Genomic DNA, 13643 nt, shown 5'->3' on the forward strand with positions numbered 1-13643 from the left:
AAGGACAGTAGAGCAGGTACCCTCAAGCAGCTCAGCAAGGAACTCTTATCCGCACAGTAGATTTCTCAGAGACGTGAGGAGGGTAAGCAGACTTTTATTATGACTTGAACAAAACTCAAAATTTGGCCTGGCCATATTTTTAAAAAAAAGGCTTGCTGCAGTTTTAAATGTTTTTACTTAAACAAAAAAGACTAGCTCAAGGACACAAAGACCTACAACAAAAATTTCTAATTCCTTTTCCCTGCTGTTGTTGATTTAATGAGGAAAACACAGGACACAGGGAACAAACACTGTGCTGTCTGATAAAGGGAGATATATATATATATATATATATATATATATATATATATATATATATATATATATATATATATATATATACAGTATGTATAAATATATGTATAGCTGTGAAAAGTTATATATATATATATATATATATATATATAATTAAGCTTTGAAGAGCTAATGCTGATCTATTTTGACTGTGATGTAAATACTGAAAAAAAGTGATTGAAAATACAGTGAGTGAAATCATACTCGCTCTGTCCTGCATACACACACAAAGCACAACTCATTTTCCCATGTCCATGTATAATGTATTAAATTTAAAAAATCCATTCAAATATCAGGGTGAAGCTTTATAAAGGAAATATAAAGCACATTCTAAATATATTTATGAAGGAAGATTTTACATCTTCATTTGTTTCTTCAGACAATGTTGCCTTAAAGTGATTCTTTTTTGTTTTTGTTCTTGGTTTTTGTTTTTTGTTTTTTTGGATGGTTAAATATTGATCCTCTGAAAAAAAAAAAAATCTTTTCTCACATTAAATTGGGTGCAGACATATGCCCACTGCTAAAAGTTCCATCTCGTAAATTGAACTCTTTTATGAAAATTGAGGTTTTCCTCCAACATCACATCTGTGTAAATAATGTGTATATGGAACACAGTTCTATGAAAATTAAGGCAGCATGCAAAATATGAATAAACTGAAATAATTGGCACACTCACGTCCCTTTTGCCTTGTGTTTTCTTAATTTGTTGCCAAACACAATATCTCTTGCTTTCTCCAAAGCACCCTACTTTAATTTTGTGCAAACACGAGCAAATGGTTAACATTAAATCTAACATTACTTGAGTGTTAGAACATAGCTTTTTAAAGCAATGATTCAGATGTTAATTTGACAGCATTCAGGATGCTAATTCAGGTGGTCATTGTTTCCACGGTGCTAAGGCAACCCTGTAGAGAAAAGAGAAACGGCTGAAGGCCTTCAGACGGTTTACACCCGACTGTAAATAGAAGCCATTGACGGAGACACCACTCTGACCTTCTGCAATCAAGTTCACGGTCATGTGACTCAAGAATGGCTTCTTGCCACTCAATGGTAATCTGTGAGTCAACAGAACATGTATGGTCGCAGCTCAGCTGGAAGTCACAGTAAATAGACCCCATGCTGACTTGACTCCTACTGGTCGTGACAGGAAAACACTTTGATTTGGCACCCTTTGTGAAAGTGAATACTCTTATCCCCCTCTACCTCCGTAAAACAGAGCTGTGCGCCCCTCACCTCTCTTTACTGACCCAGCAATACCCAGAAACAGGTCCCCTAAGTCTGGGAGGAATTAGCCAGACGTCTGCACGTCAAGCCATGATACAACTTCCTTCTGTCCTTTTTAGTCTTTTGTAACTAGGAATGCCTTAAAAAAAAAAAAAAGAAAATTATTATTTTTTCAGGTCAAATTAATGCAGTGGAAAAAATGAATGTGTATTCAAACTCTTTTAATGTTAGGGTGGGAGGAGGTCCTAATTACCACTTCAGTTGTGTTCTTTCATTATGTTACAGCAGTTATAGGAAGGGTTGTGGGGAAATGATAATGATATACTGGGGATTCATTCATTTAATCATTATTCTGATACATCTGACATGGCACTGATCATACAGAAACACTCACTGAAAACATTATATCTTAGGATGTGATGAAAGAGTGTGAAATTCAGAGACAAACAGCATTTTTGTTCCAAAAGGACACGTTTTATTCGATATGATACAGAAATGGGTTTCTGTCATTTAGACATTCGATCATGTCCACCCCCTTTTCCCTATGTCACTTTCCTTTATTTTCTTTTGTCGTATGTGTCTTATGGCAACTACTTAGTATAACATGCAAATTTGCAACACAAACTCACTTCTGTGAAAAATCAATGTGTAAGTGCCTGGAGACTCATCGGTTGTAGGGGTCTTAACAAGGACAATTTTGTCTGTCTGCTGATTTCCCAAAAAAAAAAAAAAAAAAACGAAATAGAAAGATCTTGAGAGAATGTTATTATAACAGTATCTCTGATGTAGTGAGTTGAATGCATTTAAAACATGCCAATATTCACATTATATATCTTTGGTGCAGCTTTGTGATTATTACCTAAATCAAACAGGAGCTGAAACAGAGCGGTACGGGACTGTATTGGTTACCAAAGCACTTTACCTCCCTCTACTGGACAAGCCAAGCAGAAAGAATGCAGCTGCTACCCGAAGTGAAACGTTCAGACTGTTCTTTTTTTTGGGTGCTGAAAACACAAGATTGAAAATTATTCAATGATTCATTTCCTTTCTACAAGTTAAATGAACTGAATTTGTGTACTGGCAATCAACTGATGGGATGTCAAACATATTTTTAAATATTTTTGTTTTGTTTTTATTTTCAGGAGAGGCACTATTTTTACGCGAATAACCTTCCAAATATACATAATCTCTCAGATACAAAATTTGAATTTACACCCGTATCTAAGTTATCTCCGGGACAAGATATGACTGGTTACATACACGCTATCTGCTTCCCTTGCTCATCTTTAATCGAATATTCAACCTTCTGACAAAGGTCATTTAGCTTGGCATACAAGACTAAAAACAGAGAGAAGAAAAGAACATTAGAAGGGACCTGCAGGTAATCCCCCGATTTCAAATTAAACACAGTTACAACATTTATATTCCTTACATGACAAAGCTGAATTTGAAGTGAGTTTTCCAGGAGTGTGTGTTTTTCACATATTTGACTTGAATAGACTGGCATCTGCTTTTTTGGCACGTAGTCCGTGGATGTCTGGGGAACTTTCTGGAATTTAACCTACAATCCTCTCTCCTTCCACATTGTCAAAATCCAGTATCTCTGGTATAAATTCACAGGATGTTTGTAAACCCCACTTTTTTTTCCTTTTTCTTTTTCTTTTCTTTTCTTTTTTTTTTGAAAGGAGCTGAAAACTAAGCCAGGCTGGGAGTTTCTTAGTGAGAGGGGAAGCAGAAGCCAAAACACATTATTCATGACAGATCCAGCCAGTCACACTGCACGATCTGTCAAAGTAACAGCATGCCGCTATCAACTTTTTTTGGACAAAAAGTAGCCCCCCCCCCCCCCCCCCCCCCAGTATAAGATGAGACTACAGTCTCCCCCAGATCACCGTGACCTGGGCCCCCATCTAAGGGGGTCAGATACTCTGCATCAGGAAAGCAATTTTTTCTTAGGTCCCACTGCTGTGTGTGGTGTGTGTGGTGTGTGTGTGTGTGTGTGTGTGTGTGTCTGTGTGTGTGTGTCCGACAGTATCCTGTACACACTGCGTTGGAGTGAAGTGGATTGACGTTACGCCTGCAGAGTGTCTTTGGGGAGGCTTCCTCTGCCCTGTCTTTGCAGAGATCAAACAGCCTGCTTTTCCCCACCAGTCAAACAGAATCCAGAAACACAGCCCCGGCCCCTTCCTTCGCAAACACACTCAGGGCAGAAAGACAGAAAAAGAGGAAGAAGTCTCTGAGCCACCTCCCAGAGAATCAGAGAAAACTCGTTCCACTACATATATACAAATCAATAGTGTGGATATTCTGCTTCCTATTGCCTCTTTCAAATGGATATATGCAGCCCAGAGGACATGGAAACAGAGGATTTAAATAGATTGTCACTGTGAAGAGGCTAAAAAAACACCTTTGAATCCAGCTTGAGAGAGAGAGAGAGAGAGAGAGACAGAGAGAGAAAGAGAAAGAGAAAGAGAGCATTTCACAGACCCCCTTACGTCAAGGACGTGATTCCTCTGAACTGCACAGAATGTCAAGGGGAAAATATGTTCAGCATGTCTACAACATAAAAGCCATTGGTTCTGTGATAACAAACATACATAACCCCCCCCCCCCCCCCCCCACACACACACACGCACACGCACACACATAAACGCACACACACATACACATACATACACACACACACACACATTTATACACAATCTCTTATTGTTTTCAACTCCAGTGACCTCCCAATACAGGAATGGTATGATTTCTCCATGATAAGATCTCTTCCAAGCAAAGGCCTGTGGCCCTAGAGCAGTGGGTGACAGGATGTCAAAAGGAGCCAGGCAAAAAGAGTCACTTGGTCATCGTTCACATCTGAAGATTAGAAGTTCGAGCGATGGCGCTACAAAGCCCATGACCTCTCATCCTTCAGTCTGCTCAGATACGGTGGGTTGAGTGGAGAACTCCAGACAGTGGCATGCTCCCGGAGAGACAGAGAGAGAGAGAGAGAGAAAGAGAGAGAGAGAGAGAGAGAGAGAAAGAGAGAGAGAGACTCAAAGAAAGGGGTCTTATTTCAAAGTCCAATGTTCACAGGTCATCCTCATCAAGCTGGGCCAAGTTACTGGAACGCAGGTTACTGGAAGAGGAGGGACCTGGAACAGAAGCCCCGCCTTCCCCAGCCCCACCTCTGTGGCACGCTTCTCTTGATCGCTGCGACTGACAAAAGAAATGGGGGAAAAAAACACATACACACAGATTAAAGTATACTGCCAAGAGCTTCTGTATTCCTATTCATGTCAAACCTGACATCAAAACAAAAAAATCTTCCTAATGTTTTGAAAATGTTGGTTCACATGGGAAAAGAAAAGTATCACACACTGGATGAAACAAAGAAAGTCTGACTCAGTTCCCATAGAGAGAGGAAGAGAGTTGTCGCTAGTCACCTGCTTTGAAGAGTGATAACTCAGTTCACATTACCGGGTGAGTCACAGATTGCAACGTGATATAGTTCTGCCTCTAGCCTTATGAAAGGTGATATAGTTGAAATATGACAGTGACAAAATTTAGAGACATGGAGTGAGAGGGTTCCAATATCAGTTTGATTTTGATTGACAGCTCAGCGTTACAGTAAACACCCCCCCAATACACAAACACACACGCGCACACACCCACACACAACCCCCACCCCCCTTGGCACCGCCACCATTTATGTAATCCATCTACTGGCAGAGACGTAAAGGCACGATAACATCCTGACAGTTGTTCAGGGTTTAAAAAAAAAAGGAAAAACATTGATCGTTAGTCATGTGATGTCCTCTGGGATTTTTGTTTTTCAGGCTGGTATGGGACATCCCTGCCAAGTTGTTTTCCCACTCATTAACCACTGACTCCTCTTTAACACAGACCTCAAGTCTAAACGCCGTCTCAGCTCACACCGGACAACACAATGCCTATAGTTTATCAAGAGAATAATACAGTTCCTCAGTGATTTACAAGTGCAATGTTGACATCACTGATGTTTTCATCACAGGAAGTTTTCAGCTTTTTGGTTGGTTTTTTAGTAGTCACCACTCATGATAGGGACCCTAGTTAGCCTCTGGAAGTCTGTTATGAGTCAAATCATTTGAAGGTGGTTATGAGATGAATTCTGTCGAATAGATGAATGTGTCATCTAAACATCGGCTGAGCCACGGTGATGAGATTATACAAAAGGCTCAGCCATTCCACACAGTTTTTCCCCCTCCTGCCCAGTCTTCACCAGAACTGTTTTGGCAGTTTAATAATCAAAGTCAAAAGAGAGTCCAAATTCAGCCCCACCAACAGAACGACATGCAACAACAGACCATTGATAGGAATCTTTAGCTTCCCTCCTCTCCCTCTCTCTGTCTCTGTCTCTGAGCCTCTTTTTCCTGTTTGTTATACACCAGACCTCATCAGGCCTAAGTAAACATGATAAACAAAACACACACACACACACACACACACACACACAGCTATTGTTGGGCTGTCATCAGTGGTCACTTAGGACAAGAGTGTGTTGCTGACAGAGCGAGACATCTTAATGGTTTCAACAGGACTGAACAACAGGATATACTGGGAGACCAGGAGAAAGATGGTGCCACACCTGCTGGGCATTAAGCGTCTATTTTAAGGTGTGTGACGTGCGAGTGTGTGACAGAAATATAAGGAAAACCCAGGTGACATGCTGTTACTATGATTAAAGCGTTTCCCTCTTATATTTCTGATTAATAATTAATGTGCATGTGCTGACTACAGTTACATTTCATAAAACTGAGCACATCTTGAACATTATGAAAGGGGCCTATGTTTTTAAGCTGTAATATTACCTGATTTATCCATAAAGTTTACAGACAGAAAATGTGAAACATGCAAGTTTAAGTGTCTGTTTTTCCCTACAACTGGAAATATCTGTGAGACATCGTTTAAAAAGTATTTCTCAGTATAACAATAAAGATGTATTTTCTTAGATGAGTGGAACATAACGTATTCATCACATACTTCAACCTTATCAACACCTTTATAAAAAAAAACAGAACTAAAGAGACTGAGTTATTCCACTGCTGTCCAGGAGGGGGAGAAATACCACTTTTTTTCCTCCCTGGACACGTTTTTTCTTTATCACCAGTCTATGCTAACGTATGCAATTTTCATCTAAAGATGAAAAAGTGTGTGTGTGTGTGTGTGTGTGTGTGTGTGTGTGTATGTTATAGAGAGAGAGGAAGGAAGAGAGAGAGAGAGAGAGAGAGACAGAGAGAGAGACAGAGAAATTATGAGAGCATATGTGAATGTATTGATGTGTTTGTGCATGTGTGTTTGCTTTACCTGTATACTGTGTGTGTTGGAAGGACACAGGCCATTAGACACTCCTTGGCAGTGGAGAGAGGACTGCGGAGTGAGTGAGGTCTGCTCAGTAAAGGCCAGCTGTACGTGGGTAGGAGACACTGTTTGGGAATTCAGTGTGGTGTCCACAGGACATTGTTGCACTTGTGTTTTCTGTATAAACATCACAAAACAGACAATGGAAGAACTTATGTGGTGTGTCCAAGCTGTGCTAACACCTGTAATGTTATAATTCAGAGTCATACGGTATAACATGTGACTTGTGAGCAGTGAACCCATGCTGACAAGTGCTGATCTGACTATGTTAGGAAATATGAGAGTCAATATAACCTTGTTCCAGTTCACCAAGCTCAACAGGACTGACTTCTATTTGTTTGTGGTCAAATATTGTCTGAGTGTGTGCGTGTGTGCCCGTGTGTATGTGTATGTGTACGTGTGTGTGTGTGCGCGCGCGCGAGTGTAGGTGTATGTGTATGTGTACGTGTGTGTGTGTGTGAGTGAGTGAGTGTGTGTGTGTGTGTGTATGTGTTAAAGCACCCTACCTCCTGTGTTTTGTGTGAGTCGGTGGGGCCCTGACTGGACAGGTAGAGAGAGGGTAGTGAGGTGTTGTAGGAGCGTAGGCAGGGTAGACGCTGCCGGTCGATGGAGGCTGAGGAGTGGGGTCTGAGACTGGAGGCTGCAGAGAAAGGTGCTCTCATGGTGCGGCCCAGGCTATTACTCTTACTCTCTCTCCTCTGGTACTCTATGGGTGACTGCAGGGCTGTGTGTGTCAACAACACACAGACACACACATGCACGCACACACGTGCGCACACACACACACACACACACACACACACACACACACACACACACACACACACACACACACAGGCACTCGATGAGCTGCATTCATGTTTAGTTGAATTAATCTGATTACATGATATCATATAAGTAGTCTCTTTCAAACAAGACAAATGCATGACAATGCTGTCACAAACATTTTAAGCAACCAATGAGAGTCTTGACTCAAAAAGCTGAAGGCCATATTCTGGAATACAGACTCGTTTGGTCAGACTGGTTGAGTCATACAAGGCATCAGGAAACAGACTCTGACTTTGTAAAGTCCTCTGAATGTTATTTTTAGCCAGGTCCTGTTCATAGACCTGCTGGGGAGAGATGCTTAACGTGCCCTGCACCCAGGGCCACTCTTCTGGACACACATAACATTCTGGGTGGTTGTCTGAAGTCAGAGGTTAGAGATGAAAGCAGAGCAGGGGGGTCAGACAGGGGCCATGAACTCTCACCGTTGAGGAAGTTGCGTTGGGTCTCGAGGATCTGGCTCACGTCGCTCACCCAGGCCTTGCAGATGTCTGGAGAGGAGGACTGGAGCACAAAGCGTACCGTGCTACCGTCCGCCCCGCGGGACGTCAAGGCAAAGCGTGTGGGGTCACCCTCCACATTCGCCTCCACACCAAGACAACTCATCTGTAATGTGTGTATCATGCATGTGGATGCACAGACATGCACAGACACACACACACACACATATAAACACACACACGCACGCACACATACACGCGCACACACACATACACACGCACACAAACACGCACGTGCACATGAGTAAACAACTAAAATTTCATTTGACATGCTGTTATACGACACTAATTTTTCAATGAAAATATAGTGGAGTAAAAGTTTCAGACTAATCAGACAGTACTTGAAAGCAGTCCCACCTTGATGCTGTTCTTAAAAATATATCCAGGAAGTGAGAAGCCCTTCTTCCTGTCGATAGGCTCGCTGAAGATGACAATCTGTTCAAACAGGAAGACCCGCCTCTCCTTGGCTCGAGACAGGAAACTGCTGTCCTGTTCAGTGACGGTGAAAGTGTCTTGTTGGAGGAGCTTCCCTTGAGCTGTGATTTTGCCCTGGAGCCAAAAAAAAAGCGTATGACTTAAAGGCATCAAACGTGTATTTCTTCTCCTGGACAGTTTAAAAGCGCAGCCTGGCCGTCTGGCGCCGTACCTCAAAGCCCTGCAGCCGTCCCACATTCATCATGTCATTACAGCGTTTAGGAACAAAGCACATCACCTCCACCGCTTTCTATGAGAAACAAAGGCAAAGTGAAAATTTATTTTAAAAAAAAGTCACTTTACATTCATCAAGTTATAAAAGAGTCACTTTCCCAACAAGATCGATAAGATTTTCTTTGATGCTTTTTTTTTTTTTTTTAATAAACTGGTGGAGTTTTGTTAACATTACCAGTTCAGGGGCCACGTTGTATGCGTTCACGTTTCTCTCAGTACAGCATCTGACGCTTGTTGTTAAAACTAGTGTGTACTTCCTAACTGCTTTAGAAGAGAAATGATTCTGACCTCAAGCTCTTCAGTGTCCATTCCAGCCTTAGTGTAGTGCTTCAGAAAGTCCTGCGTGGAGAAAACACATGACACAGTTTCAGGAGCTGTCCTGCATTTGCATTCATTATTAATATGACGCTCTAAGCATACATTTCTGTTGACAGAGGTTGAGAAGTTGAAAGATAAATCATGTATGGTTTATATGTGTGTGTGTGTGAGTATATATATATACACATATAAGACAGCGCAGGTTGAATGACTCAAGCAGAAAGCATTAAGCTGTCAGTGTCAGTGACAGCTGACGTCACACATAGATGATTTGCATGAACGTGATCTACTGGCTATTTGTCATCCGAACAGATTTGATCACAGAGTGCTCTGCTCATAAACATTTCTCTGTTTTTCTGTTATTTAAGCCCTTTGAGACAGGCCGCACTGACCGTGGTATGCTTGTGTGTGTGTTTGTGTATCTATGTGCATGTACTCCTCTGTATGTGTCTATCTGTATGTATCAGTTTCTGTGCATTGAGTCTGTGTTTCTGTGTATCAGTGTGCATGTGCGTGTGCGTATGTGTGCACACGTGCATGCGTGTGTGCGCGTGTGTGTGCATGTATGTGTGTGTATGCATGTGTGTGTGTGTGTGTGTGTGTGTGTGTGTGTGTATCTATGTGCATGTACTCCTCTGTATGTGTCTATCAGAGTATATCAGTTTCTGTGCAATGAGTCTGTGTTTCTGTGTATCAGTGTGCATGTGTGTGTGTGCGTGTGCACGCATGTGTGTGTGTATGCGTGTGTGTGTGTGTGTGTGTATGCATGTGTGTGTGTGTGTGGGCTAAGATGTGTTGGCGGCACCATGTCTCACCTTCAGTAGCAGCTGGTATTTCATGATCCTCTGCACAGGTTTGATGAGTAGATCATTCAGCTGCAATCTATGTCCCAGCTGCTGCTTTAGCTCCTGCACACACACACACACACACACACCACACACACACACACACACACACACACACACACAAACATTTTACCTACACTCATCTAACCATCCCACAGCCTTCTCGGTGCCAAACAAACACACTCTTATAATCACTGCAAAATTAGATAGAGACAGACAGGCAGCTAAGCAGGGATAGAAGCAGGCAGACGGCTAGGCAGGGATAGAAACAGACAGACAGATAGACAGTTATAGGCTTCTGGCGGACTCACACCCTGTCACTAGATGAGACAATAAAAAGCACTAAAACACAACCTTATCCTACAGCCCAGACAGAGACAAAAAAGAAAAAAAGAGAGATGTCTGTTAAAGCAGTTGGCCTTTATGTGAATCAGACACACAGGGACATGTCTATCTTCATAGGCACATTCACAAACTTCATGGAGGAGAGAAAGAGAGAGAGAGAGAGAGAGAGAGAGAGCGAGAGCGAGAGCGAGAGGCGAGAGCGAGAGAGAGAGAGAGAGAGGGAGAAGGAGAGCTCTCCAAAAACATCCCTCTAAAAATCCAACTTGGGTAATCATAATAAACTTGTTATCCACTTTCCCCAGTATATACATACATAAATTTATGTATATCCACATATATACACATATTAAAGAAATGAGGATGCCTGCCCTAGCAGAGTTACAGTGGAAAAAAAGCACAGATGATATTTACATAGAGCGCTTCACTGCAAAACCAGCGCTCATCCACAAACTGCACTTATCTCAAGGTTCCAGTGGACCATGATGTACTGTGCGTGTGTGTGTGTGTGTGTGTGTGTGTGTGTGTATGGACGTGGGTGTGTGTGTGTGTATGACACATCGTTTAAACAACGGTGTTTACCTCAAAGTAGGTCTCTATGTATTCAGACACAATGTGTTCAGACTTGGGTTTGTTCTGACAGTACACCACATACATGTGAAGACGCCTCTCCTGTAGATTCACAAACAAGAGAAAAAAACACACTCATAGGCTGTATCATATGACTAATGTTTAACATCTGATGTTGAATTAACGAAATAGCTGTATAACATTCAATAAACGTGAAACCGTGTGAACAGAACTGACAGTACCTCTTAAGTTCAGAAAAGGGTGTTCAGAAAACAGATGACAAGTTAAAAAATGAAAAAAAAGAAAGAAAGAAACACAAAAACATATATAGCCACTAACGCAAAGCATGGGGCAAAGCAGGACACCGTTTGACTACATGGACTTTTATGCATACAGTGAATATCCCAATGAGTGAATGGAGTGATGAAGTTATGGAGAATAATGGAGTAACTGGTCTTAGAACGACATTTCTCCATGTGTGACTTTGCTTATTTACGGCTTGAGAGTGAGTGAGAGAGAGAGAGAGAGAGAGACAGAGCAACAGCTATTTGTCTTTCAATAAGACTTTGAAATTGCCTCACTCTCTCTATCTGTGTGTCAGTGCCATGTGAGCACTGAGCCGTAACTAACAGGAGGACGGGTGAAGCTGCAGAGGTCTGAGCCCTAATAGAGGAGTGTGAGTGAGAGAGGTAGGGGGGGGGGTTGGGGGCAGTCATGTATAACTCAGTCGTTTTATTTAGAACATAACCAGAGCTCTTGTTGTAGCCAGGTACTACGGTCTCCGCTCGGTAACACCTATTACAGGTTGCCTGGAGACGGTTCCATCCATACAAGCCATATGGTGAAAGGCGAGTACAGAATGTATGGATAACACAACTGCTTTTCTGTTTATCTACGGACAGCAGAGGGAGCTTTGCCATTAGTGACAATGTACTCGTAGCGTGCTTTGAAAGAGCTAGAAGCATTCACAAGGTAATTAAATAAACAAAAATTAATTAAGTTATACATAGAGAAGAGATAGTGAGGTGGTTTTAGCGTACAGTTTCAGAGTTCATAAAGAGAGAGAGAAAGAACAGTGAGAGAGAGGAGAGGGAGAGAGAGAGAGAGAGAGAGAGAGAGAGAGAGAGAGAGAGGGAGGGAGAGAGCAGCTTGGCGGAGTATTGACTCACCTCTCCCATTTCTCTGTTTTTCATTACCCCTCATGTTCCCAGTTTACTTGTTTTCACAGTTTGACACCACTCTTTCATTTCTGTTATGAGTTCATTTATTCCCCTTAAGTCCTTTTAAGTAAATTACTCCAAAAAGGCATCATTTTATTAAACTGCACATGGAGCATCGGGAGATCAAGAGACAGGGAGAGTTATGTACAGTATCTTAAAGTGTTTGTTTCAAGTAAAATGTTTTAATTAACCAACAAAGCTTATATCACAGCACATGTCAGCCATTAGCCAATTAGCCAAAAAACCCTTGCGTAATTTGGTGCAACACTCATACTCTCACCTCGGCTATGTGTTACTGTGGCGCCCAGTTCTCTTCTGAGGATAATTCTAATTCCTGTGAAGTGGGGTTTATTTTCTGTTCTGTAACTGTTCCCATTGATTTTCTGTCTTCTCTCTCTCTCTCTCTCTCTCCTGAGTTAAGCCTTTGAGTGTAAAATAGCAGCGCTATCAAAAGAGCTGGGGTAGTGTTTATTATTTCACATTTTATTCCTGGCCCCTTTTTGTCTGCCTGTTTTTTCCCTCACGCTTCCTGACCCCATTGGTCCACATGGAGGTGAGCCAGGGGAACACACACACATACACACGCCACGCGCACACACACAAACACACACACAGAGTCAGTTGGGTCTGAGACATATCAATAACAGGCTGGTGGGAGGGGGACAGAAATAGAGTGAGGCACAGAAGGATAAACAGACTAGTGTGTGTTAAAAGCCTCTCTGTGTTTTCTCAGCTCCATTTACTCTTTCCCCAAATAGTGGGAGGAAGTGTGGCAGCTTGCTCCTGCTGGCCACTGTGGCATAGTATGGGCGCAGACAGCTGACTGTTCAGGAGCCCAGACAGACAGATAGAGAGAGAGACTGATAGACAGAGAGAGAGAGAGAGAGAGAGAGAGAGCGAGAGAAGGAGAGACTCACATGTTTGATGAAGAGTTGTGCCAGTCTCTCTGGCTCAGCCACACACTTCTCCAGCTCACCCAGGAAATAGCTGCACAGATGTATGAGAGAGAATAAAGATAGGATCCAGTACAGACAGACAGACACACAAAAAGACACACACACACATGCACGCACGCACACATGCACACATGCACACATGCACACTCAGAGCTCAAAGCTAAAAAAACAACGGGTTCTGTTCTCACATCTCGCTAATACACAATGGCATACATACACACACATGCACACACACACACATTCATCACACACCAAAGTCAAATCCCTGCATCTCACTCAGTTGGACACTCAGAGCAGTGGATGTAATGAGAAAGACAGTAAAGAGAAGGCACTTTGTGTCAAACATAAGCACACACACAAATGCAAAAACTCATTCTCTGTCTAATTCACTCTCTCTCTCTCTCTCTCTCTCTCTCC

The 13643-nt window shown here is 42.2% G+C and overlaps 1 protein-coding gene across 1 annotated transcript in view; it reads right to left on the reverse strand.

Annotated features, from left to right (window-relative positions):
• Positions 1 to 4289: 4289 nt before the first annotated feature.
• Positions 4290 to 13643, reverse strand: part of arhgef25a (Rho guanine nucleotide exchange factor (GEF) 25a) — a 36476-nt gene continuing 27122 nt past the window's right edge. Inside the window, exons 7-16 of the mRNA XM_030768787.1 lie at positions 13188 to 13257; positions 11063 to 11152; positions 10109 to 10201; positions 9264 to 9314; positions 8914 to 8991; positions 8625 to 8816; positions 8193 to 8373; positions 7449 to 7666; positions 6889 to 7059; positions 4290 to 4761 (exon numbers count right to left, since the gene is read on the reverse strand). Coding sequence (XP_030624647.1) covers positions 4633 to 4761; positions 6889 to 7059; positions 7449 to 7666; positions 8193 to 8373; positions 8625 to 8816; positions 8914 to 8991; positions 9264 to 9314; positions 10109 to 10201; positions 11063 to 11152; positions 13188 to 13257 — 1273 coding nt within the window. The 3' untranslated portion in view covers positions 4290 to 4632. The remainder of the gene's footprint in view (positions 4762 to 6888; positions 7060 to 7448; positions 7667 to 8192; positions 8374 to 8624; positions 8817 to 8913; positions 8992 to 9263; positions 9315 to 10108; positions 10202 to 11062; positions 11153 to 13187; positions 13258 to 13643) is intronic.

The sequence above is a fragment of the Chanos chanos genome, chromosome 3, assembly GCF_902362185.1.
Source record: "Chanos chanos chromosome 3, fChaCha1.1, whole genome shotgun sequence".
NCBI lineage: Eukaryota > Metazoa > Chordata > Actinopteri > Gonorynchiformes > Chanidae > Chanos > Chanos chanos.